The following is a 27,488-nucleotide window of genomic DNA, read 5'->3' on the forward strand; positions in this document are numbered from 1 at the left end:
GTCTTATCCATGTACCTACCTGTCTCTTAAACGTTGGGATAGTCCCAGCTAGGGGTACCAACTTTACAACTCCCAAATAAGGGACAAAAGGTGACGTCACCGCCTCACCTGACCTCGCCCAGCCGGCGGCCACGTGCTCCCACTCCACCAATGGCGGCCGCCCGGGCCGGGAGGTGGGTTGCTACGCAACCTCCGTTGGCGAATACACTTGGCCCCGCTCCCCAAACACACTCCGTTAGGCTACAGTGTCCGGGCCTACAGTGCCTTCCTAAGCCTAATACGGGACAAGGGCGGTCTTGTAGGGGACAAACCAATTCAGCCCAATATACGGGATGTCCTGGCTAATAGTTAATGTCTTGGCTAATGTCCTGGCAACCCTAGTCCCTGCCCAAACTATTTCCAGTTTATAATCCTTGTTATATTCTGGTCACAGAAGAAACTGCAGACACTAGAAGCCTGAAGCAAAAATCAAACTCCACCTTAAAAAATATCCACTGACTTGGCCTCCACAGCCCTCTGTGGCCATGAATTCCACAGATTCACCACCCTCTGACTATAGAAATTCCTCCCCATCTTCCTAAAGGTTCGTCCTTTAATTCTGAGGCTGTGCCCTCTGGTCCTAGACTCTCCCACTAGTGGAAACATCCTCTCCACACCCACTCTGTTGGGTTACGGGGAGAAGGCTGGAGAATGGGGTTGAGAGGGAGGGATAGATCAGCCTTGATTGAATGGTGGAGTAGACTAGATGGGCCGAATGGCCTAATTCTGCTCAAGTCACTTATGAAGCTATGAGCTCTATCCAGGCCTTTCATTATCCGGGACGTTTGAATGAGGTTATCTTTGTTTGAACATCTCACTAAAGTTGTGGCACTTGCCTGCCCTTATTTTCTGTTGTATCTTCTTTCGGCAGACTGAATATATTGATGTCCTCATCAGAAGATAAGCCTGGAATGTCCAAATGGCTCTGATCCCTGGTAGGAGGTGAGTGATTAAGACCTGCGTTTAAGGTTTTTCCAATCTTTCCTCGTATGACAGTCCCGCCATCCCGGGGAATAATCGGGTGAACCTACGTTGCACTGCCTCAATAGCAAGGACGTCCTTCCTCAAATTAGGAGACCAAAACTGCACACGGTACTCCAGACGTGGTCTCACCAGGGCCTTTAAGGTTTGTGACTGTAAGATGTGGGAGAAAGGAACAGAGTACTGGAGTAACTCAGCGGGTCAGGCAGCATCTGTGGAGAACATGGATAGGTGACGTTTCACAGAGTGCTGGAGTAACTCAGCGGGTCAGGCAGCATCTCTGGAGAACATGGATCAGTGATGTTTTGGGTCGGGACTCTTCTTCAGACTGATTTCCAGGTCTGGTTATTTTGCTTTAACAAAGTCTGCCTACTACAAAAATAGTCAGAAATACAGTATAGAAACTGGCCCTTCTGCCCAACTTTCCCATGCTGACCAAAATGCCTCACACACTAGTCCCACCTGCCAACCTGGCCTCTCCCTCTTCTCCCCTCTCCCATCAGGCAAGCGGTACAGAAGTGTGAAAACGCACACCTCCAGATTCAGGGGCAGTTTCTCCCCCGGCTGTTATCAGGCAACTGAACCATCCTACCACCAATGAGAGAGTGGTCCTGACCCATCTATCCTCATCGGAGGTTCTTGTACTATCTTTAATCGGACTTTACTGGACTTTATCTTGCACTAAACGTTATTCCTTTTATGCTGTATCTGTACACTGTGGACGGCTCCATTGTAATCATGTACAGTCTTACCGATGACTGGATAGCGCGCAACAAAAAAAGCTTTTCACTTTACCTCTGTACGCTTGACAACAAGAAACAATTAGACAGGTACATGGACAGGACAAGTTTGGAGGGATATGGGCCAGACACAGGCAGGTGGGACTAGTCTAGATGGGACGTGTTGGCCGGTGTGGGCAAGTTGGGCCGAAGGGCCTGCTACCACTTTGTATCACTCTATGACTCTAATAAACTAAAACGTTTGAGTATATAATCTTACACACTTTATAACTCTACTTGGGGCGGTCATGGTGGCGCAGCGGTAGAGTTGCTGCCTTACAGTGAATGCAGCGCCGGAGACCCGGGTTCCATCCCGACTACGGGCGCTGTCTGTACGGAGTTTGTACGTTCTCCCCGTGACCTGCGTGGGTTTTCTCCAAGATCTTCGGTTTCCTCCCACACTCCAAAGGCGTGCAGGTTTGTGGGTTAATTGGCTTGGTGTAAATGTAAAAATTGTCCCTAGTGGGTGTGGGATAGTGTTAGTGTGCGGGGATCGCTGGTCGGCGCGGACCCGGTGGGCCGAAAGGGCCTGTTTCCGCACTGTATCTCTAAACTACACTACTTTTTTACATTTTTAACAGAAAGAAGAAAAGCATACCTTTGAGAAATGAAACCCTGTTATCATTCTACAAGGATAATTTGCATTTGAGAATGTGCTTTATTTCGGAAGATAATGAATTGCTGGTTTGACCCGGCCAATGCTGACTCTGCATTTGGAATTGTGTCAAATTCTTTGTCGAAATTTTGCTTTTGGCATTTGGCAAATGTTGGAAATACAGACACGGTGTATTAAACAAAGGCAACTTTTGTTTCTGTCCATTAAAGTATGAAAATGGTAATATACAACTTGTTGGGACTTGCTTCTTAATGACAAAGCTTTGTGGTATCTGCACCAGTTCAGTTCATTGTCACGTGTACCGAGGTACAGTGAAAAGCTTTTGTTGCGTGCTAACCAGTCAGCGGAAAGACACTACATGATTACGATCGATCCATTTACAGCGTACAGATACTTGATAAAGGGAATAACGTTTAGTGCAAGGTAAAGCCAGCAAAGTCCAATTAACGATAGTCCGAGGGTCACCAATGAGGTAGATAGTAGTTCAGCACCGCTCTCTAGTGGTGAGAGGATGGTTCAGTTGCCTGATAACAGCTGGGAAGAAACTGTCCCTGAATCTGGAGGTGTGCGTTTTCACACTTCTGTACCTCTTGCCCGATGGGAGAGGGGAGAAGAGGGAGTGGCCGGGGTGAGACTGGCCCTTGATTGTGCTACTGGCCTTGCCGAGGCAGCGTGAGGTGTAGATGGAGTCGATAGATCCCAGCCTCGGCACAGTGTCTCAGTGTCCCAATACATTCAATAGACAATAGGTGCAGGAGGAGGCCATTCGGCCCTTCGAGCCAGCACCACCATTCAATGTGATCATGGCTGATCATTCTCAATCAGTACCCCGTTCCTGCCTTCTCCCCATACCCCCTGACTCCGCTATCCTTAAGAGCTCTATCCAGCTCTCTCTTGAATGCATTCAGAGAATTGGCCTCCACTGCCTTCTGAGGCAGAGAATTCGACAGCAATGCTGCAATGTAGTTGGCAGTGACTGGGGTGGCACGGTGGCGCAGCGGTAGAGCTGCTGCCACACAGCGCCAGGGACCCGGGCCCGATCCGGAAGACCAGTGCTGTCTTTTCTCCGGGCCCCCCGGTTTCCTCCCACACTCCAAAGACGTGCAGGTTTGTAGGTTCATTAGCTTCGGTAAACTTTCAAGAGAGAGCTAGATAGAGCTCTGAAGGATAGCGGAGTCAGGGGGTATGGGGAGAAGGCAGGAACGGGGTACTGATTGGGAATGATCTACACTGGTCCCACCTGCCTGCGTTTGGCCCATATCCCTCCAAACCTGTCCTATCCATGTACCTGTCTAAATGTTTCTTAAACGATGGGTAAAGTTCCAGCCTCAACTATCTCCTCCTGGCAGCTTGTTCCACACACCCACCACTTCTTTGTGTCTATCTTTGGTGTAAACCAGCAACTGCAGTTCCTTCATCCACAGTTAGATAAGTGTTGGTCTCGGCATCATGTTCAGCATCAAAAATAATAAAGGGGAAGCTTTTTTAAATGTTCCCGATGTTGGGGGAGTCCTGAACCAGGGGCCACAGTTTAAGGATAAAGGGGAGGCCATTTAGAACTGAGATGAGGAAAAACTTTTTCACGCAGAGAGTTGTGAATCTGTGGAATTCTCCGCCACAGAGGGCGGTGGAGGCCGATTCACTGGATGAATTTAAAAGAGAGTCAGATGGAGCTCTAGGGGCTAGTGGAATCATGGGATATGGGGAGAAGGCAGGCACGGGTTACTGATTGTGGATGATCAGCCATGATCACAATGAATGGTGGTGCTGGCTCGAAGGGCCAAATGGCTGCCTCCTGCATCTATTGTGTATGTTGCTATGTTTCTAAAATTGTGGGCCGAAGGGCCTGTTCTTGCGCTATTTGCTTGCGCTCTGTGCTCTATCTCTGTCAGGAGATGTAACCTTTTAACAGGTAGCATCCTTGCCTGCTCAGGTGAAGATCCCTGCACTTACAACACCTGGGACTTGAAAATGGCGCCAAACCAGTGACCCTATACTGTTGTGGTGTACTACTTAGTTTAGTCTAAAAGGCTAGTAGAAGCAGAAGCATTTATTATCTTATAGAAAATAGGTGCAGGAGGAGGCCATTCGACCCTTTGAGCCAGCACTGCCATTCATTGTGATCATGGCTGATCATCCACAATCAATACCCCGTGCCTGCCTTCTCCCCATACCTCTTGATTCCGCTGGCCCCTAGAGCTCTACCTAACTCTCTTTTAAATTCATCCAGTTATTTGGCCTCCACTGCCCTCTGTGGCAGAGAATTCCACAAATTCACAACTCTCTGGGTGAAAAAGATTTTTCTCACCTCAGTTTTAAATGGCCTCCCCTTTATTCTTAAATTTCCGTTTAGTCTAAAAGGCTAGTAGAAGCAGAAGCACTTATTATCTTTTAATCCCAGCTTGGGTGTGTACAGAGACTGTCTTCAGACACACAGAAGTATTGCACTGGAGGTTAGGTTGCACGTTTAGTTCAGTTTAGAGATACAGCGCGGAAACAGGCTCTTCGGCCCACCGGGTCCGCGCCGACCAGCGATCCCCGCACACTAACACTATCCTACGCTATGGACAATTTTGACACCAAGCCAATTAACTTACAAACCTGTGCGTCTTTGGAGTGTGGGAGGAAACTGAAGTTCGTGGAGAAAACCCACGCGGGTCATGGGGAGAACGTACAAACTCGGTACAGACAGCGCCCCTAGTCAGGATTGAACCCGTGACTCCGGCGCTGCAAGGTCTGTAAGGCAGCAACTCTACCACCGTGCCACCCAGCTATACACTTTTACTGTATCTGAGGTGCTTATCTAATACGTATCTCGGTGCTAATGTCAAGGTCAAAGTGATAGGATTAGATTGAGGCCATTCGGCCCATCAAGTCTACTCCGCCATTCAATCACAGCTGATCTATCTCTTCCACCTAACCCCATTCTCCTGCCTTCTCCCCATAACCCCTGACACCCGTACCAATCAAGAATCTATCTATCTATCTCTGCCTTAAAAATATCCATTGAGTTGGCCTCCACAGCCTTCTGTAGCAATGAATTCCACAGATTCACCGCCCTCTGACTGATGAAATTTTCTCCGAGTCTCCTTCCTAAAAGAACGTCCTTTTATTCTGAGGCTGTGGCCTCTGGTCCTAGACTCTCCCACTAGTGGAAACATCCTCCCCACATCCACTCTATCCAAGCTTTTCACTATTCTGCAACTAAACTCCAGCGAGTACAGGCCCAGTGCCGACAATCGCTCATCGTAGGTTAATATTAATGTATGTATGGTGAGGCTTGTACTGAACTGTATTCAAAAATGAAAATGAATTTTCACTGTACCTCAGTACATGTGACTAGTAAACTACCGTACACATAAACTCCACACGTACAGGCGACTCCTGGGTTGTGGCCGTTAGTTTAACAGAAATTCACCCTTTGCAGAATTTACAAATTTGAGATGCAGAATAAAATTTGCTCACATGAAAATTTATTTGTCAACTTGAATAAATGCAAGTATTTTGGACTTCTTTTCCTGATGTATATGCAGATGGCAGAATCTTGTATTAGGAAAATCTCAATGCGTTGGTGATAGTCAAAGAGTGATACAGCATGGAAACAGGCCCTTCGGCCCAACTTGCCCACAACACTGGTCCCACCTGCCTGCGTTTGGCCTATCTCCCTCCAAACCTGTCCTATCCATGTACCTGATTAGCTGCTTCTTAAACGTTGGGATAGTCCCAGCCTCAACTACCTCCTCTGGCAGCTCGTTCCATACACCCACTACACTCTGTGTGGAAACGTTACACCTCAGATTCCTATTAAATCTTTTCCCCATCACCTTGAACCTATGTCCTCTGGTCCTCGATTCCCCTACTCTGGGCAAGAGACTCTGTGCATCTACCCGATCTATTCCTCTCGTGATTTTGTACACCTCTATAAGATCTCCCCTCATCCTCCTGCGCTCCAGGGAATAGAGACCCAGCCTGCTCAACCTCTCCCTGTAGCTCACACCCTCTAGTCCTGGCAACATCATAGAAAGCAGGTGCAGGAGGAGGCCATTCGGCCCCCATCGAGCCAGCACCGCCATTCAATATGATCGTGGATGATCATCTAAAATCAGTATCCCGTTCCTGCTTTCTCTCCCGTATCCCTTGATTCCGTTAGCCCGAAGAGCTAAATCTAACTCTCTCTTGAAAACATCCAGTGAATCGGCCTCCATTGCCTTCTGTGGCAGAGAATTCCAGAGATTCACAACTCTCTGGGATGAAAACGTTTTTCCTCATCTCAGTCCTAAATGGCCTTCCCCTTATTGTTAAACTGTGACCCCTGGTTCTGGACTCCCCCCAACATCGGGAACATTTTTCCTGCATCTCAATCTACATCCTGGTAAATCCTCTCTGCAACCCTTTCTAGCTTGACACCATCTTTCCTATATAACATGGATGTGGAGATTTTATTAGATATTTTAAAAGTTTTCTACAAATGGCTAGATCGGGAAAGTAGAGTAAAAAGATCACATTTATCTTGCAAAAAGAAATCAAAACCATTCAAAACATTTTTAACATCGAGTAGAAAAATGAGAATCTTTCAGAGAATTACAGGAAAACCCCAGATCAGGTGTTTTAATATAAAAAGCTCCAATTTAAATTGTAGTTAAGTTCTGCCTCTGCCGTAGAATCATAATAAAATGTGGTTTTATAAACTCTGTGCAAATCTGATGCATCTACTGAAATTTTGGGAGAAGCCAGTAATTATTAATCTCAAGATAGACACAAAATTGCTGGAATAACTCAGCGGGATAGGCAGCTAGTGTAGACAATAGGTGCAGGAATAGGCCATTCGGCCCTTCGAGCCAGCACCACCATTCAATGTGATCATGGTTGATCATTCTCTATCAGTAGCCCGTTCCTGCCTTCTCCCCATATCCCCTGACTCTGCTCTCCTTAAGAGCTACATCTAGCTCTCTCTTGAATGCCAACTTCCTCACTCCCAAATAAGGGACAAAAGGTGACATCACGTGACCTCATCCAGCCAGTGGCCACGTGCTCCCGCTACACCGGGGCCGGGAGGCGGGTTGCTACGCAACCTCCGTTAGGAGGTGCCCGGGCCTCCGGACCTACACTGTCCAAGTCTACAGTGTCCTGGCCTACAGTGTCCTGGCCTACAGCGGCTCCCGGGCCTTCTGTGTCCGGGCCTAGTGTCCTGGCCTACAGTGTCCTGGCCTACAGCAGCCCCTGGGCTTTCTGTGTCCGGGCCTACAGTGTCCGGGCCTAGTGTGTCCGGGCCTACAGTGTCCGGGCCTACAGCGCCCCCCGGGCCTAATACGAGCCAAGGGCAGTCCCATACGGGACAAACCAATTGAGCCCAATATAAGGGATATCCCGGTTAATAGGGAACAGTTGGCAACCCTACTGGCAGCATCTCTGGAGAGAAGGAATGGGTGACGTTTCAGGCCTAGACACTCCTTCAGACTCGGACCCAAAACTTCACCCATTCCTTCTCCCTGGTCATGCCAGGCCTGCCCCGCTGAGTTATTCCGGCGTTTTGTGTCTGTCCTCGGTTTAAACCGGCTTCTGCAGTTCCATCCTCCACGGTTATTAATTTCAAGTGATTCTCTACGACGAGGTACGTTCCCCAAAGAGCAATCTAGGATTGAGAATGCAATCATTTACACTTGTAGGCTATATACAGTGAGAGCGTTTGTATTTAAACCAGGACGTTATTAATTCGGCTTGCGATGGATCTTAGCACTAGTCTGCAGCAAGCAGGTGCAAGTACAGCTCGCTAGTGGGATACTGACGCACGCGCTCCACACTGATATTAATCCTCCTTCACGGACAGACTGCCGTTGATGGTCTTGCTGTAGTTGTTGTAGTACCCGTTGTTTAACTCTCTGAAAGTGGTGGCGGTCGTTTCCTTGCTCTGTGTTCTGCTGTACGTCTGCGGACAATGTAAGAAGGAATGAATGAAAGTGAATACTCTTGTCGATGAGCCGAAACATTATGACCACTGGCGGGCGAAGTAATCGAATAACGTTGATCATCTTGTTACAATGGCACCTGTCAAGGGGTGGGATATATTAGGCAGCAAGTGAAGTCAGTTTTTGAAGTTGACGTGTTGGATGCAGGAGAAATGGGCAGGAGTAAAGACCCGACCGACTTTGACAAGGGCCAAATTGTTATGGGTCAGACGACTGGGTCAGAGCATCTCTGAAACGGCAAGGCTAGTGGGGTGCTCCCGGTCAGCAGTGGTGAGTACCTACCGACAGTGGTCCGAGGAGGGACAAACCACAAACCGGCGACAGGCAGGGTGTTGGGCGCCCAAGGCTCATCGATGCGCGAGGGCAACGAAGGCTATCCCACCTGGTCCGAACCGACAGAAGGTTGACTGTGGCACAAGTCACGGGAAATGTTAATGGTGGTCACGGGAGGAATGTGTCACAATACACAGTGCATCGCACCCTGCTGGTATGGGGGGGGGGCGCTTAGCGCGAGAGGAAACCGAAGATCTCGGAGAAAACCCACGCAGGTCACAGGGAGAACGTGCAAACTCCGTACAGACAGCGCCCGTAGTCGGGATGGAACCCGGGTCTCCGGCGTTGTGAGGCGGCAACTCTGTGCTGCCCCGGTAAGAAGCTGCTGGAGGGCGCCAAGGGGAGCAGTCCGAGAGAGGACCCGGCGGCAGATGTCTCTGGACGTGCCTGCAGTGGGTGCCGGTGGTCAGCTAACGACAAAGAGGGAGGTGGGGGAAGGGGGGGGGGGGGGGCTCCAAGAACAAAGGGACAGCATTGGGGACCACATTGAACACTTTGTAACGTTGACAACGCCCTATACGTGACGACCCTTCGCATACTTGAGATCTAGGAGGATGAGGAGGAATTTCTTCAGTCAGAGGGTTGTGAATCTGTGGGATTCGTTGCCACAGAAGGCAGTGGAGGCCACAAGTCAGTGGATATATTTAAGGCAGAGATGGATAGATCCTTGATCAGTGCGGGTGTCAGGGGTTATGGGGAGAAGGCAGGAGAATGGGGTTAGGAGGGAGAGATAGATCAGCCACGATTGAATGGCGGGGTAGACTTGATGGGCCGAATGGCCTAATTCTAATCCTATCACTTATGGCCTTGTGTACGGTGTGCAAAATGAAGAATTTCATTGTGACATTCACTCAATCACTTCACTCACTCACTCACTCACTCACTCACTCACTCACTCACTCACTCACTCACTCACTCACTCACTCACTCACTCACTCACTCACTCACTCACTCACTCACTCACTCACTCACTCACTCGTGTCTTCTTACCTTCCTGTAGAAGTTGATGAACAGCAGTACGAGTGTGGCCATGTAAGAGGACTGGAACAGCAAGCATCCGGGTGGGAACCCACAAGGCTTTATCACTGCACTGAGTGTGTGGACCATTGTCAGTACGAACTGCACCTGGAGATAACAGGAGACAAGCGTCAGAGTACAAGGAGGTTCAGTTTAGTTCACTTCAGAGGTACAGCGCGGAAACAGGCCCCTCGGCCCACCGAGTCCGCGCCGACCAGCGATCCCCGCACACCAACACTATCCTACACACTAGGGACAATTTACAATTTTACCAAAGCCAATTAACCTACAAACCTGCACGTCTTTGGAGTGTGGGAGGAAACCGAAGATCTTGGAGAAAACCCACGCAGGTCACGGGGAGAACGTACAAACTCCGTACAGACAGCACCCGTAGTCGGGATCGAACCCGGGTCTCTGGCGCTGTGAGGCGGCAACTCTAACGCCACGCCTCCGCGCCGGACTGTATGAATGTTTCAACTGCTTTCTGTGAATACAAATTAAGTTCGCAAGTTTCGCTGGGACCAGAATTCATGGATTCAACGATTAATAGGAATCTGAGGGGTGACTTTTCCACACAGAGGGTGGTGGGTGTAAGGAACGAGCTGCCGGAGGAGGTAGTTGAGGCTGGGACTATCGCGACGTTTAAGAAACATTTGGACAGGTACATGGATAGGACAGGTTTAGAGGGATATGGGCCAAATGCTGGCAGGTGGGACTAGTGTAGGTGGGGCATGATGGCTGGTGAGGTCAAGTTGGGCTGAAGGGCCTGTTTCCACGCTGTAGCACTCTATAACACAAGATCCACATAAGGGTGTGTGTGATTATTTACTGTAGTTTATTCCTGTCACGTGTACCGAGGTAGAGTGAATAGTTTCTTGCGTGCTATCTCGTCAAAGAAAAGACTACACATGATTTGAGCGGCACGGTGGCGCAGCGGTAGAGTTGCTGCCTTACAGCGAATGCAGCGCTGGAGACCGGAGTTCGATCCCTACTACAGGTGCTGTCTGTACGGAGTTTGTACATTCTCCCCGTGACCTGCGTGGGTTTTCTCAGAGATCTTCAGATTCCTCCCACACTCCAAAGACGTGCAGGTTTATAGGTTAATTGGCTTGGTAAATGTAAACATTGTCCCTAGTGGGTGTAGGATAGTGTTAGTGTGCGGGGATCACTGGTCACGAGATTGATCCGTGGGATGGCGGGACTGTCATATGAGGAAAGATTGGAAAGACTGGGCTTGTATTAACATATAACAACTACAGCATGGAAACAGGCCCGTCCGGCCCTACCAGTCCACGCCGACCATTCTCTCTGACCTAGTCTCATCTACCTGCACTCAGACCATAACCCTCTAATCCCCTCCTATCCATATACCTATCCAATTTACTCTTAAATAATAAAATCGAGCCAGCCTCCACCACTTCCACCGGAAGCCCATTCCATACAGCCACAACCCTCTGAGTAAAGAAGTTCCCCCTCATGTTACCCCTAAACCTTTGTCCCTCAATTCTGAAGCTATGTCCCCTTGTTGGAATCTTCCCCACTCTCAAAGGGAAAAGCCTACCCACGTCAACTCTGTCCGTCCCTCTCAAAATTTAAAAAACCTCTATCAAGTCCCCCCTCAACCTTCTACGCTCCAAAGAATAAAGACCCAACCTGTTCAACCTCTCTCTGTAGCCTAAGTGCTGAAACCCAGGCAACATTCTAGTAAATCTCCTCTGTACCCTCTCCATTTTGTCGACATCCTTCCTATAATTTGGCGACCAGAACTGCACACCATACTCCAGATTCGGCCTCACCAATGCCCTGTACAATTTCAACATTACATCCCAACTTCTATACTCGATGCTCTGATTTATAAAGGCAAGCATACCAAACGCCTTCTTCACCACCCTATCCACATGAGATTCCACCTTCAGGGAACAATGCACAGTTATTCCCAGATCCCTCTGTTCCACTGCATTCCTCAATTCCCTACCATTTACCCTGTACGTCCTATTTTGATTTGTCCTACCAAAATGCAGCACCTCACACTTATCAACATTAAACTCCATCTGCCATCTTTCAGCCCACCCTTCCAAAAGGCCCAAGTCTCTCTGTAGACTTTGAAAATCTACCTCACTATCAACTACTCCACCTATCTTAGTATCATCTGCATATTTACTAATCCAATTTGCCACACCATCATCCAGATCATTAATGTAAATGACAAACAACAGTGGACCCAACACAGATCCTTGGGGCACTCCACTAGACACTGGCCTCCAACCTGACATACAATTGTCAACCATTACCCTCTGGTATCTCCCATTCAGCCATTGTTGAATCCATCTTGCAACCTCACTATTAATACCCAACGATTTAACTGGAGTTTAGAAGGATGAGAGGGGATCTTATAGAAACATATAAAATTATAAAAGCTAGATGCAGGGAAAATGTTCCCAATGTTGGGCGAGTCCAGAACCAGGGGCCACAGTCTTAGAATAAAGGGGAGGCCATTTAAAGCTGAGATGAGAAAAAACTTTTTCACCCAGAGAGTTGTGAATTTGTGGAATTCTCTGCCACAGGAGGGCAGTGGAGGCCAATTCACTGGATAGATTTAAGAGAGAGTTAGATAGAGCTCTCGGGGCTAGCGGAATCAAGGGATACGGGGAGAAGGCAGGCTCAAAGGGCCGAATGGCCTCCTCCTGCACCTATTTTCTACGTTTTTATGACCCGCTGAGTTACTCCAGCACTCGGTATTTTTTTTGAAAACCTTGTTTGTAAGACAATAGACAATAGACAATAGGTGCAGGAGGAGGCCATTCGGCCCTTCGAGCCAGCACCGCCATTCAATGTAATCATGGCTGATCATCTACAATCAGTATCCAGTTCCTGTAAGGAACAGCAAAATTGTAAATTGTTTCTCGTTTGTATCGGATAGTGTTCGTGTGCGGGGATCGCTGGTCGGCGCGGACTCGATGGACCGAAGGGCTTGTTTTAGTGCTGTATCTCTAAGGGGGAAACCTTTCTCTTTTAGGTCTCTTCCTCACGGCGCGGGGTGCGGCTGGACTTAACATCGCCCGGTGCGGCTCGGCCGCTGGACTTAACAGTGCCCGGTGCGGCTCGGCCGCGGGGCCTTCCATCGCCCGGCGCGGCTCGGCCGCGGGGCCTAACATCGCCCGGCGCGGCTCGGCCGCGGGACTTAGCTGCGCACGGCTCGGTCGCGGGGCCTTCGATCGCCCGGCTCGGCCGCGAGACGTTTCAGCGCCCGGTGCGACTCGGCCGCGGGGACTTCCATCCCCTTGCGGGGACTGTGCGGGTCGGTCGGGGATGAGCTGTCTGTCCGTGGGCGTGGGGAAGAGAGTGGAAGTTTTGTTGCCTCCATCATGGTGAGGGGGTGTTTGGAGTCACTGTGATGGACGTTTGTGTTGGGGTCATGTGTCTTGTGTTCTTTTTTGTGTGTGACTGCTATGTAGTTTCGTTCGGTACCTTGGTACCGAATGACAAATAAAGCCCTGTTGAACTGTTGATCTGTTAAAGTCTGAAGAAAGCCGGGTTGTGGATTTTCATTTGTCACTGGAGGTAGGGAGGGTGTGGGGTAGGCTTGGTGGTTAAAGGACTGAGTTGGAGGTTATCCTTACATGGGGGGGGTTATGTGTTAACATAGAAACATAGAAAATAAGTGCAGGAGGAGGCCATTTGGCCCTTCGAGCCAGCACCGTCATTCATTGTGATCATGGCTGATCATCCACAATCAGTAACCCGTGCCTGCCTTTAGATTTTTTTTTAGATTTAGAGATACAGCGCAGAAACAGGCCCTTCGGCCCACCGGGTCCGTGCTGCCCAGCGATCCCCAGCACACTAACACTATCCTACACCCACTAGGGACAATTTTTACATTTACACCAAGCCAATTAACCTACATACCTGTACGTCTTTGGAGTGTGGGAGGAAACTGAAGATCTCGGAGAAAACCCACGCAGGTCACGGGGAGAACGTACAAACTCCTTACAGACGGCGCCCGTAGTCAGGATCGAACCTGAGTCTCCGGCGCTGCATTCGCCGTAAGACGGCAACTCTACCGCTGCGCCACCGTGCCTGCCTTCTCCCCATATCCCTTGATTCCACTAGCCCCCAGAACTCTATCTGACTCTCTTTTAAATTCATCCAGTGAATCGGCCTCCACTGCCCTCTGTGGCAGAGAATTCCACAAATTCACAACTCTCTGGGTGAAAACGTTTCTTCTCATCTCAGTTTTAAATGGACTCCCCTTTATTCTTTAGACTATGTGTGACCGCCCCTGGTTCTGGACTCCCCCGACATTGGGAACATTGTTCCTGCGTCTAGCTTGTCCAGTCCTTTTATAATTTTACACGTTTCAGCGTTCTCACACGGAGCAATCTAATTTGCAGCCCTTAATCTTCTCAGTAGCATGATTAAATGTGCTTCTGCCAACCCTGGGGGGGATTTAGCTGCTCAGTCTGTTATTAGCTTCATCGGATTGAGAGATTAGTGCGGGACTGAGGGGGGGTCTGTTCAACGCGGTCAAGAACGGGGAGGGTTGCCAATAGACAATGGGTGCAGGAGGAGGCCATTCGGCCCTTCGAGCCAGCAGCGCCATTTAATGTGATCATGGCTGATTATTCTCAATCAGTACCCCGTTCCTGCCTTCTCCCCATACCCCCTGACTCCGCTATCCTTAAGAGCTCTATCCAGCTCTCTCTTGAATGCATTCAGAGAATTGGCCTCCACTGCCTTCTGAGGCAGAGAATTCCACAGATTCACAACTCTCTGAGTGAAAAAGTTTTTCCTCATCTCTGTTCTAAATGGCCTACCCCTTATTCTTAAACTGTGGCCCCTTGTTCTGGACTCCCCCAACATTGGGAATATGTTTCCTGCATCTAACGTGTCCAACCCCTTAATAATCTTATACGTTTCGATAAGATCCCCTCTCATCCTTCTAAATTCCAGTGTATACAAGCCTATTCACTTCAGTCTTTCAACATATGACAGTCCCGCCATTCCGGGAATTAACCTAGTAAACCTACGCTGCACGCCCTGAATAGCAAGAATATCCTTCCTCAAATTTGGAGACCAAAACTGCACACAGTACTCCAGGTGCGGTCTCACTAGGGCCCTGTACAACTGCAGAAGGACCTCTTTGCTCCTATACTCAACTCCTCTTGTTATGAAGGCCAACATTCCATTGGCTTTCTTCACTACCTGCTGTACCTGCATGCTTCCTTTCAGTGACTGATGCACTAGGACACCCAGATCTCATTGTACGTCCCCTTTTCCTAACTTGACACCATTCAGATAATACTCTGCCTTCTTATTCTTACCACCAAAGTGGATAGCCTCACACTTATCCACATTAAACTGCATCTGCCATGCATCCGCCCACTCACACAACCTGTCCAAGTCTCCCTGCAACCTCATAGCATCTTCCTCACAGTTCACACTGCCCCCCAGAAATGAAAGTGGCAACTCCTGCAGATTGTGCTAAAACTACAAAACAGAATAGTAGAAAAAAAATTTTAACACAAAAAAATAAATTAATACAATAAATTAAATTAGCCCCTGGTGATATGAGAGTTAACAGTCCTGATGGCCTGTGGGAAGAAACTCCGTCTCATCCTCTCCGTTTTCACAGCGTGACAGCGGAGGCGTTTGCCTGATCGTAGCAGCTGGAACAGTCCGTTGCTGGGGTGGTAGGGGTCCCCCATAATGTTGCTGGCTCTGGATCTGCACCTCCTGACGTACAGGTATGTAGGTTAATTGGCTGGGTAAAATGTAAAAATTGTCCCTAGTGGGTGTAGGATAGTGTTAATGTACGGGGATCGCTGGGTGGCACGGACTTGGTGGGCCGAAAAGGCCTGTTTCCGGCTGTATATATATGATATGATGATATGATATGATGATATAGGTCCTGCAGGGGGGCGAGTGTAGTTCCCATGGTGCGTTCTGCCGAACGTTCGGTCATAAGCGATAGGAGTAGAATTAGGCCATTCGGCCCATCGAGTCTACTCGCCATTCAATCGTGGCTGATCTATCTCTCCCTCCTAACCCTGTTGTCCTGCCTTCTCCCCCCTAACCCCTGACACCCGCACTGATCGAGAATCTGCCTTGACATGATGAATCTCCATGATGCAGCCATCTTACCAGCTGGGCCTGGGTGAGGTACTTCTTCCACCAGAGGTACGGGTACATGGATGGGACGGTGGAGAGGCCGTAGTAGGAATACATGAGGACATGGATAAAGCTGTTCAGTGTTGGCCCAAGGAAACCTGCAGAGAAAAAAGGCCAGAAGATCAATTGTTGGTGGCACTGTGGCGCAGCGGCAGAGATTTAACAGAACGCAGAGATCCAGCTCGGAAACAGCTACCCTACGTAAAAGACTGTGCATCTACCCGATCGCATGGTTTTGTGCACCTCTATAAGATCACCCCTCATCCTCCTGCGATGGCCCTTGCTCGTTCCACCCACCCACCGCCCTTTGTGTAAAAAAGTTACCCCTCAGATTCCTATTAAATCTTTTCCCCTTCATCTCAAACCTATGATTGATTCTCGATTCCCCTACGCTACGTAAAAGACTGTGCGTCTACCCGATCTTATAGAAACATAGAAACATAGAAAATAGGTGCAGGAGTAGGTCAATCGGCCCTTCGAGCCTGCACCGCCATTCAATATGATCATGGTTGATCATCCAACTCAGTATCCCATACCTGCCTTCTCTCCATACCCCCTGATCTCTTTAGCCACAAGGGCCACATCTAACTCCCTCTTAAATATAGCCAATGAACTGGCCTCAACTACCTTCTGTGGCAGAGAATTCCACAGATTCACCACTCTCTGTGTGAAAAAAAACGTTCTCATCTCGGTCCTAAAAGACTTCCCCCTTATCCTTAAACTGTGACCCCTTGTTCTGGACTTCTCCAACATCGGGAACAATCTTCCTGCATCTAGCCTGTCCAACCCCTTAAGAATTTTGTAAGTTTCGAAAAGATCCCCCCTCAATCTTCTAAATTCCAGCGAGTACAAGCAGTCTTATGGTTTTGTGCACCACTATAAGATCACCCCTCATCCTCCTGCGCTCCATGGAATAGAGTCCAGAACCAGGGGCCACAGTTTAAGAATAAGGGGTAGGCTATTTAGAACTGAGATGAGGAAAAACTTTTTCAGTCAGAGAGTTGTGAATCTGTGGAATTCTCTGCCTCAGAAGGCAGTGGAGGCCAATTCTCTGGATGCATTCAAGAGAGAGCTAGATAGAGCTCTTAAGGATAGCGGAGTCAGGGGGTATGGGGAGAAGGCAGGAACGGGGTACTGATTAAGAATGATCAGCCATGATCACATTGAATGGTAGTCTGGCTCGAAGGGCCGAATGGCCTCCTCCTGCACCTATTGTCTATTGTCTATTGAGTCCCAGCCAGCTCACACTCTCCCTGTAGCTCGGGGCCCTCGAGTCCTGGCAACATCCTCGTAAATCTCCCCTCTCTGCCCTTCCCAGCTTGACGACACCTTCCCAATAAACATGGTGCCCTGAGCTGAACACAATACTCTAAACGTGGCTCAGGCCCTCGAGTCCTGGCAACGTCCTCGTGAATCTTTAAATCTTTTAACGTTGACAGTAATATTTAGTTCCAGCACAACGCTGGTCCAGAACTTGCTTAAGCAACTAAGAAGAATCCCGACCTGAATCATCACCAGCCGTTTATCGCCACAGATGCAGTCTGACCCGCTGAGTTCCTCCAGCACTTTATGTTTTACCTAACTGCTTGTGTTGTCTATAGATGCTAGAAATTGTCCCAATACAAACCTCTACAGATGTTTAGTTTAGTTTAGTTTAGAGATACAGGGCGGAATCAGGCCCTTCGGCCCACTGGGTCCGTGCTGACCAGCGATCCCCGCACATTAACGCTATCCCATACCCACTAGGGACAATTTTTACATTTACACCAAGCCAAATTAGCCCACAAACCTGCACGTCTTTGGAGTGTGGGAGGAAACCGACGATCTCGGAGAAAACCCACGCAGGTCACGGGGAGAACATACAAACTCCGTACAGACAGCACCCGTAGTCGGGATCGAATCAGAGTCTCCGGTGCTGCATTCGCTGTAAGGCAGCAACTCTACCGCTGCGCCACCGTGACGCCCAATTTAATCGAGTTAATCTGAGGAACTCATTGCCACAGAGGGCTGTGGAGGCCAAGTCGGTGGATATTTTTTCAGGCAGAGAGAGACAATTCTTGATTAGAACGGGTGTCTAGGGTTAAGGGGAGAAGGCAGGATAATGGGATTAGGTTGCAGAGATCAGCCACGATTGAATGGCGGAGAGGACTCAATGGGCCGAATGGCCTCATTCTACTCCTATAACTCTTGTGAACTTGAGTTTATTGTTTAGCTTAGTTTAGTCCAGTTTATTGTCACGTGTACCGATGTTGTACCGAAACCTTGTCTGTCACCTCTTCCTTCTCTCCAGAGATGCTGAGTTACTCCAGCACTTTGTGCCTATCTTCGGTGTAAACCAGCATCTGCAGTTCCTTCCTGCACATTGTGTGCTCACCAGTCAGTGGAAAGACATGATTACAACACAACACAATACAACACAATACAATACAATATATCTTTATTGTCATTGTACAGGGGTACAACGAGATTGGGAATGCGCCTCCCATACGATGCAATAAATTAATTCGCTAGTCAGTATTAATTTAAACAACCCAATGAAACAAATTGGAACAGTTTTAAAACAGAATAAAGTGCAAGTAGATCTGTGCCGGTTCACTGTGCGATGTGACCATCCGGCTCAGCAGGACCGGTTCATAGCAGCTATGGCCCTGGGGATGAAGCTGTTCCTGAGTCTGGAGGTGCTGGCGTAGAAGGCCTTGCATCGTCTGCCCGATGGTAGAAGTTCGAACAGACTGTTGCAGGGGTGTGAAGAGTCTTTGTGGATGCTGGTGGCTTTTCTGAGGCATCGTGTGTTGTAGATGCCCTCCAAGGCTGGTAGCTGTGTTCCGATGGTCCTCTGAGCTCTATGGACTACCCGCTGTAGAGCTTTCCTCTCTGCCTCCGTGCAGCTGAGGTACCACACAGGGATGCCATGCGTTAGGATGCTCTCTATGGTGCAGCGGTAGAAGGTCGTCAGCAGCTGTTGGGGTAGACCAGACTTCTTCAGTGTTCTCAGGTAGAACAGTCTTTGCTGTGCCTTCTTGACCAGCGCAGCGGTGTTAGTGGACCATGTGAGGTCCTCCGAAATGTGAGACAATCGAGACATGGTGGTCGAGACTTGCGTACGGCGCACGGTGGCGCAGCAGTAGAGCTGCTGCCTTACAGACCTTACAGCGCCGGAGACACGGGTGCTGTCTGTACGGAGTTTGTACGTTCTCCCTGTGACCTGCGTGGGTTTTCTCCGGGTGCTCCGGTTTCATCCCACACTCCAAAGACGTACAGGTTTGCGGGTCAATTGGCTTCGATAAAAATGTTTAATTGTCCCCAGTGTGTGTAGGATAGCATGAGTGTTCAGTTCAGTTTATTGTCACGTGTACCGAGGTACAGTGAAAAACTTTTGTTGCGTGCTAACCAGTCAGCGGAAAGACAACACACGATTACAATCGTGTACAGGATGAAGGGAATAATGTTTAGTGCAAGGTAAAGTCCAGTAAAGATCGATTAAAGATAGTTTGAGGGTCTCCAATAGGTGGATAGCAGCTAGGGGTTGCCAATAGACAATATACAATAGACAATAGGTGCAGCAGGAGGCCATTCGGCCCTTCGAGCCAGCACCGCCATTCAATGTGAGCATGGCTGATCATTCTCAATCAGTACCCTGTTCCTGCCTTCTCCCCATACCCCCTGACTCCGCTATCCTTAAGAGCTCTATCTAGCTCTCTCTTGAATGTATTCAGAGAATTGGCCTCCACTGCCTTCTGAGGCAGAGAATTCCACAGATTCACAACTCTCTGACTGAAAAAGTTTTTCCTCATCTCAGTTCTAAATAGCCTACCCCTTATTCTTAAACTGTGGCCCCTGGTTCTGGACTCCCCCAACATTGGGAACATGTTTCCTGCCTCTAACGTGTCCAACCCTTTAATAATCTTATACGTTTCGATAAGATCCCCTCTCATCATTCTAAACTCCAGTGTATACAAGCCTAGTCGCTCCAGTCGCTCCAATTTCCTCACTCCCAAATAAGGGACAAAAGGTGACGTCACCGTCCCCCGCCCCACGTGACCTCACTCAGCCAGCGGCCACGTGCTCCCGCTCCACCAAAGGCGGCTGCCCGGGCCGGGAGGCAGGTTGCTACGCAATCTCCGTTAGGCAGCGCCTGGGCCTACAATGTCTGGACTACAGCGGCCCCCGGGCTACAGTGTCTGGGCCTATAGTGTCTGGGCCTACGGTGTCCGGGCCTACAGTGTCTGGGCCTACACTGTCCGGGCCTACAGTGTCTGGGCCTACAGTGTCCGGGCTTACAGTGTCCGGGCCTACAGCGTCTGGGCCTACAGCGTCCGGGGCCTACAGCGTCCGGGCCTACAGTGTCCGGGCCTACAGTGTCCGGGCCTACAGTGTCTGGGCCTACACTGTCCGGGCTTACAGTGTCCGGGCCTACAGCATCCGGGCCTACAGCGTCCGGGGCCTACAGCGTCCGGGCCTACAGCGTCCGGGCCTACAGCGCTCCCTGGGCCTAATACGGGACGAGGGCGGTCCCATATGGGACAAACCAATTTAGCCGAAAATCCGGGATGTCCAGACTAGTACGAGACAGTTGGCGACCCAAATAGTAGTTCAGCACTGCTCTCTGGTTGTGGTAGGATGATTCAGTTGCCTGATAAAAGCTGGGAAGAAACTGTCCCTGAACCTGGAGTAATTGTCACAAGTGTGCAGGATAGTGTTAGTGTATAGGGTGATCGCTGGTCGGTGTCGACTCGGTGGATAGATAGAGCTCTTAATGATAGCGGAGTCAGGGGTATGGGGAGAAGGCAGGAACGGGGTACTGATTGTGGATGATCAGCCATGATCACATTGAATGGCGGTGCTGGCTCGAGGGGCCGAATGGCCTCTTCCTGCACCTATTGTTTATTGTCTATTGTCTATTGACTGTATCTCTAAAGTCTAAAGTTCCCACCATTGTGTTACTATCATAAAAATCATGTGATATGAGAGGAATTGGGCCATTTGACCCATCGGGTCTATGCCATTCTATCATGGCTAATTTATCTCTCCCTCCTAACCCCATTCTCCTGCCTTCTCCCAATAACCTCTGACACCCGTACTATTCAAGAATCCAGCTATCGCTGCCTTAAATATATCCACTCACGGCCTCCACAGCCTTCTGTGACAAAGAATTCCACAGATTCACCACTCTCTGACTAAAGAAATTCCTCCTCATCTTTCTAATCTGAGGCTGTGCCCTCTGGTCCTAGACTCTCCCACTAGTGGAAACATCCTCTCCACATCCACTCTATCCAGGCCGCTCACTATTCTGTAAGTTTCAATGAGGTCCCCCCTCATTCTTCTAAACTCCAGCGAGTACAGGCCCAGTGCTGACAAACGCTCATCATAGGTTAACCCACTCATTCCTGGGATCGTTCTCGTAAACCTCCTCTGGACCCTCTCCAGAGCCAGCACATCCTCCCTCAGATATGGGGCCCCAAATTGCTCACAATACTCCAAATGTGGCCTGACCAGCGCCTTATAAAGCCTCAGCATTACATCCCTGTTTTTGTGTACAAGCCCACTTGAAATAAATGCTAGCATTGAGTTTGCTTTCTATATTACCGATTCGACTTGCAGATTAACGTTTTGGGAATCCTGCACCAGCACTCCCAAGTCCCTTTGCACCTCCAATTTCTGGAATCTCTCCCCATTTAGAAATTAGTCTACGCTGGTTGGCATGAACTCGTTGGGCTGAAGGGCCGGTTTCCACGCTCTATGTCTAAAAGGTGTAGGATTGTAATACTTTACAAGGATATCGCTGGGCCGAGGGGCCTGTTTCCACGCTGTATCTCTGATGTCTGGGGTTGCCAACTGTCCCGTATTAGCCGGGACATCCCGTATATTGGGCTAAATTGGTTTGTCCCGTACGGGACCGCTCTTGTCCCGGGTGCCGCTGTAGGCCCGGACAGTGTAGGCCCAGACACTGTGGGCCCGGACACTGTAGGCCCGGACAGTGTAGGCCCGGACGCTGTAGGCCCGGACACTGTAGGCCCGGACAGTGTAGGCCCGGACAGTGTAGGCCCGGACACTGTGGGCCCGGACACTGGGGGTCCGGACACTGTGGGCCCGGGGGCTGCTGTAAGTCTGGACAGTGTAGGCCCGGATGCCCGGGCACTGCCTGACGGAGGTTGCGTAGCAACCCGCCTCCCGGCACGGGCGGCCGCCATTGGTGGAGCGGGAGCACGTGGCCGCTGGCTGGGTGAGGTCACGTGGGGCACCTTTTGTCCCTTGTTTGGGAGTGAGAAAGTTGGCAACCCTACTGATGTCCAACGTCTGAAGGCCTCCACCATTGCCAACACTTACTCTGACCACAGGGAATCCAGTTGAGGACACACCACCAGATGTTGAACATTGAGGCGTGGTGGTACACGTGAAGAAAGGTGATCTGACTGTTCTTCTTCCGTAAGATAAAAAATATCGTGTCCATAAATTCGATGGCCTTGGAAAAGTAGTACCACCACAGCACTTTGGCCACCTGAAAGGGAAAAGGGAATACATTTAGAACCATTTTTTACCAGGATGTTGCCAGGAGTAGAGGGTGTGAGCTACAGGGAGAGGTTGAGCAGGCTGGGTCTCTATTCCATGGAGCGCAGGAGGATGAGGGGTGATCTTATAGAGGTGTACAAAATCATGAGAGGAATAGATCGGGTAGACGCACAGAGTCTCGTGCCCAGAGTAGGGGAATCGAGGACCAGAGGACATGGGTTCAAGGTGAAGGGGGAAAGATTTAATAGGAATCCGAGGGGTAACCTTTTCACACAGAGGGTGGTGGGTGTATGGAACAAGCTGCCAGAGGAGGTAGTTGAGGCTGGGCCTATCCCATCTGTTAAGAAACAGATGGACAGGTACATAGATAGGACAGATTTGAAGAGTTGTGGACCAAGCGCAGACAGGTGGGACTGGGGCAGCTGGGACATTGTTGGCCGGTGTGGGCAAGTTGGTCTGAAGGGCCTGTTTCCACTCTGTATCACTCTATGACTCGATAACCCCCCTGACCTAAATACAGGCCTTTTCCCCGCTCTTCCTTGTAGAGTCATAGAGTGTGGAAACAGGCCCTTCGGCCCAACTTGCCCACACCGGCCAACATGTCCCATCTACACTAGTCCCACCTGCCCGCGTTTGGCCCATATCCCTCCAAACCTGTCCTATCCATGTACCTGTCTAAATGTTTCCTAAACGTTGTGATCATCCCAGCCTCAATTACCTCCTCTGGCAGCTCGTTCCATACACCCACCACCCTTTGTGTGAAAAGGTTGCCCCTTAAGATCCTATTAAACCTTCAATAGGCAGGTGGGACTGGTGTAGATGGGACATGTCGGTCAGCGTGAGCAAGCTGGGCTGAAGGCAGTGCTGGAGTAACTCAGCAGGTCAGGCAACATCTCTGGAGAACATGGATAGGTGCCGTTTCACAGAGTGCTGGAGTAACTCAGCGGGTCAGGCAGCATCTCTGGAGAACATGGATAGGTGCCGTTTCACAGAGTGCTGGAGTAACTCAGCGGGTCAGGCAGCATCTCTGGAGAACATGGATAGGTGACGTTTTGGTTTGGGACCCTTCTTTAGACTGATGGGCGGGGGGGAGGGAGAGAAAGCTGGTAAAACGTGACAGGTGGACACAGGGGAGGGGGATTTGTTGATAGGCAGCTGGTTGGAACAAAAACCAGAGATAAGAACAGTAGGTGCGAGACAGGTTTGTAGAATTGCGGATTTGTAATGCAAGGGGAGAAAGGTGGGAGAGATGTGGGAGGAAAGGGGAGCATCCGGAGAAAACCCAGCCGGTAGAGTCGCTGCCTCACGGCGCCAGAGACCTAGGTTCGATCCCGACTTTGGTTGCTGTCTGTACGGAGTTTGCACGTTCTCCCCGTGACCTGCGCAAATTTTCTCAGAAATCTTTGGCTTCTCCTCACACTCCAAAGATGTGCGTTAATTGGCTTGGTGTAAATGTGTAATTATCCTACATTGTGTGTAGGATAGTGTTAGTGTGCGGGGATCGCTGGTCGGCGCGGACACGGTGGGCCGAAGGGCCTGTTTCCGCGCTGTATCCCTAAATGAAACTAAGTGAATGGCTCGAAGGGCAAAATGGCCTCCTCCTGCACCTATTGTCTATGCTTCTATGTTTCTATGTTTCTAAAGGGTGGTAGGTTTAGTTTCAGTTTAGTTTAGTTTAGTTTTGAGATACAGTGCAGAAACAGCCCATCGGGTCCGTACCGACCAGCGATCCCCGCACATTACCACTATCCTACACCCACTAGGGACAATTTTTACATTTACCGAGCCAATTAACCTACAAACCTGCACGTCTTTGGAGTGTGTGAGGAAACTGAAGATCTCGGAGAAAACCCACGCAGGTCACGGGGAGAGCGTACAAACTCCGTACAGACGGCGCCCATAGTTGGGATCGAACCCGGGTCTCCGGCGCTGTGAGGCAGCGTCACTACCCGCTGCACCGCCGTGCCGGCGTTTCGTGTGGTCTTACCCGAATGTCGGCTGTGCCAGCGCTGTGAAGATTCTGGCACAGCAGATTGTACCGGCCTTCCCAGCTCGCCAAGACCAACTGTGAGGGAGAGAAAACACGTGGCAGGAGAAAGTCAAGAGAGGTTTTAGTGTCACATTCACCAGATGCAGCAGCAACAACAGAATATGTAAACATCGTACACTGCAAACAACATGGTAAACGACAGAGAAGGTTCAGTGTGTGTGTGTGTATACTAGGGGTTGCCAACTATCTCACTCCCAAATACGGGACAAGGTGACGTCATCACCCCGCGCTCCAGGTGAGCTCACCCAGCCAGCGGCCACGTGCTCCCGCTCCACCAATGGCGGCTGCCCGGGCCGGGAGGCGAGTTGCTACGCAACCACCGTTAGGCCGTGCCCGGACCTCCGGGCCTACACCGTCCGGGCCTACGTTGTCCAGACCTACACTGTCCGGACTTACACTGTCCAGGCCTGCACTGTCCGGGTCTGCACTGTCTGGGCCTGCACTGTCCGGGCCTGCACTGTCCGGGCCTGCACTGTCCGGGCCTGCACTGTCCGAGCCTACACTGTCTGGGCCCACACTGTCCGGGCCTACACTGTCCGGGCCCGCACTCTCCGGACCTACAGCGCCCTCGGGCTTAATATGGGACAAGGGCGGTCCCGTACGGACAAACCAATTTAGCCCAAAATACATGATTTCCCGGCAAATACGGGACAGTTGGCAACCCGAGTGTGTTTTCATGTACTCACAAGTACTTCAAGTAGCCCTTGCTTTCCCTCTCTCTCTCTCTCTCCATCCCCTCCCCCTTCCCAGTTCTCCCACCAGTCTTACTGTCTGTGACTACATTTCATCTCTGTACTGCCCCCTCCCCTGACATCAGCCTGAAGAAGGGTCTCGACCCAAAACGTCACCCATTCCTTCTCTCCAGAGATGTTGCCTGACCCGCTGAGTTACTCCAGCATTTTGTGTCTACCTGAGAACAGTGCAGCACAAGAACAGACCCCCCTCAGCCCACGATGTTTAGCTTAGTTCAGTTTAATTTAACGACACAGCACGTAAACAGGCCCTTCGGCCCACCAAGTCCGTTCCGACCGGCGTTCCCCGCACACTAACACAAGCCTACGCACACTAGGGACAATTTACATTCATACCAAGTATGCAAACCCAAGCCAATTAACCTACATACCCCCCCCTGTACGTCTCTGGAGCGCGGGAGGAAACCGAGGATCTCGGAGAAAACCCACACAGGTCACGGTGAGAACGTACAAACTCCGTACAGACAGCGCCCGTAGTCGGGATCGAACCCGGGTCTCTGGAGCTGTGAGGCAGCAACTCTACCGCTGCGCCACCGAGCCTGCATCCAACAGTACTGTTCTACGTTCTAGACTACGTCACGACTTGCTCTTCAGAGACTGAAATACAACATTGGCACAGTGGTGCAGCGGTAGAATTGCTGCGTCATGGCTCCAGAGACCCAGGTTCTATCCTGACAATGGGCGCTGTCTGCACGGAGTTTGTACGTTCTCTCCTCGACCTGCGTGGGAATTCTCCGGGTGCTCTGGTTTCCTCCCACATCTGAAAGACGTGCAGGTTAGTAGTTTAATTGGGTTAGACAATAGACAATAGACAATAGACAATAGGTGCAGGAGTAGGCCATTCAGCCCTTCGAGCCAGCACCGCCATTCAATGCGATCATGGCTGATCACTCAATCAGTACCCCGTTCCTGCCTTCTCCCCATACCCCCTCACTCCGCTATCCTCAAGAGCTCTATCAAGCTCTCTCTTGAACCCATCCAGAGAATTGGTCTCCACTGCCTTCTGAGGCAGAGAATTCTACAGCCTACAGCGACCCCCCCCTTCCCCCGGGCCTACTACGGGCCAAGGGCGGTCCCGTACAGGACAAACCAATTTAGCCCAATATACGGGATGTCCCGGCTAATACGGGACAGTTGGCGACCGTCTTACCTCAACGAACATGTAGAGGGAGAGGATCATGACTCCAAAGTTGTAGATGATCAACAAGCTCCTGAGAGTGTAGGCCGGCCTTTTCCTCATGTACTTGGTGCCGAGCCAGATGGCGGAAAGGTAGGAGAGCGTGAGGAAGAACGTGGGGAGATAGGAATCCAGTAATGCCCAGCCCCGAACCCTGGCATCTGTGAACGAGAACGAAAAGTTGCCCATCATGCATCAGTTTATGTTTAACGCACAATTAAATCGAGGACCAGAGGACTTAAGGGCCTGTCCCACTTCAGGCGGTTTTAAGGCGACTGCCGGTGACTAGGCTGTCGCCGACAGTTCACCGGGGTGTCTCGGGAGTGACCGTGAGGAGTCTTCAATGGATCTCGGCGCGTCGCGGAAAAATCAACCGGTATGAAATTTCTCGGCGACAGCTGGCTTGTCGCCAGGTATCGTTGCTTATTGCGGGCGCTGTCTGTCGCACGCTGTCCCCAGGTTTGCTAGGTTCTCTTAGATGCATTTAGAAGCACGTAATATTAAATTAAGTGAAGTCATTTGAAGATACCACAAAGTACTTGTGTTTAACCAATTTATTTACCGTTGGGACATTTGACGGGTAGATTGGAGGCGACTGTTTGACGGTCAGGTAAGCGTGATCAGGAATTTTGCGATGTTTCCGAAGACGGTGTAATCTCGACCTGACTTGGCATTGTCGTGGTCATTGTCGTGGTCACTGTCGTGGTCACTGTCGTGGTCACTGTCGTGGTCATTGTGGTCATTGTCGTGGTCATTGTCGTGGTCATTGTCGTGGTCATTGTGGTCATTGTCGTGGTCATTGTGGTGGTCGTTGTCGTGGTCATTGTGGTCATTGTCATGGTCATTGTCGTGGTCATTGTGGTCATTGTCGTGGTCATTGTCATGGTCATTGTGGTCACTGTCGTGGTCATTGTCGTGGTCACTGTCGTGGTCACTGTCGTGGTCACTGTCGTGGTCACTGTCGTGGTCATTGTGGTCATTGTCGTGGTCATTGTCGTGGTCATTGTCGTGGTCATTGTGGTCATTGTCGTGGTCATTGTGGTGGTCGTTGTCGTGGTCATTGTGGTCATTGTCATGGTCATTGTCGTGGTCATTGTGGT

The 27,488-nt window shown here is 50.2% G+C and overlaps 1 protein-coding gene across 1 annotated transcript in view; it reads right to left on the reverse strand.

The window, feature by feature from the left end:
* Positions 1-6,901: 6,901 nt before the first annotated feature.
* Positions 6,902-27,488, reverse strand: part of elovl2 (ELOVL fatty acid elongase 2) — a 46,309-nt gene continuing 25,722 nt past the window's right edge. The window contains exons 3-8 of the mRNA XM_078414159.1: positions 26,362-26,549; positions 24,397-24,474; positions 22,227-22,398; positions 15,873-15,997; positions 9,705-9,839; positions 6,902-8,341 (exon numbers count right to left, since the gene is read on the reverse strand). Coding sequence (XP_078270285.1) covers positions 8,222-8,341; positions 9,705-9,839; positions 15,873-15,997; positions 22,227-22,398; positions 24,397-24,474; positions 26,362-26,549 — 818 coding nt within the window. The 3' untranslated portion in view covers positions 6,902-8,221. The remainder of the gene's footprint in view (positions 8,342-9,704; positions 9,840-15,872; positions 15,998-22,226; positions 22,399-24,396; positions 24,475-26,361; positions 26,550-27,488) is intronic.

This window comes from Rhinoraja longicauda, chromosome 2 (genome assembly GCF_053455715.1).
Source record: "Rhinoraja longicauda isolate Sanriku21f chromosome 2, sRhiLon1.1, whole genome shotgun sequence".
NCBI lineage: Eukaryota > Metazoa > Chordata > Chondrichthyes > Rajiformes > Arhynchobatidae > Rhinoraja > Rhinoraja longicauda.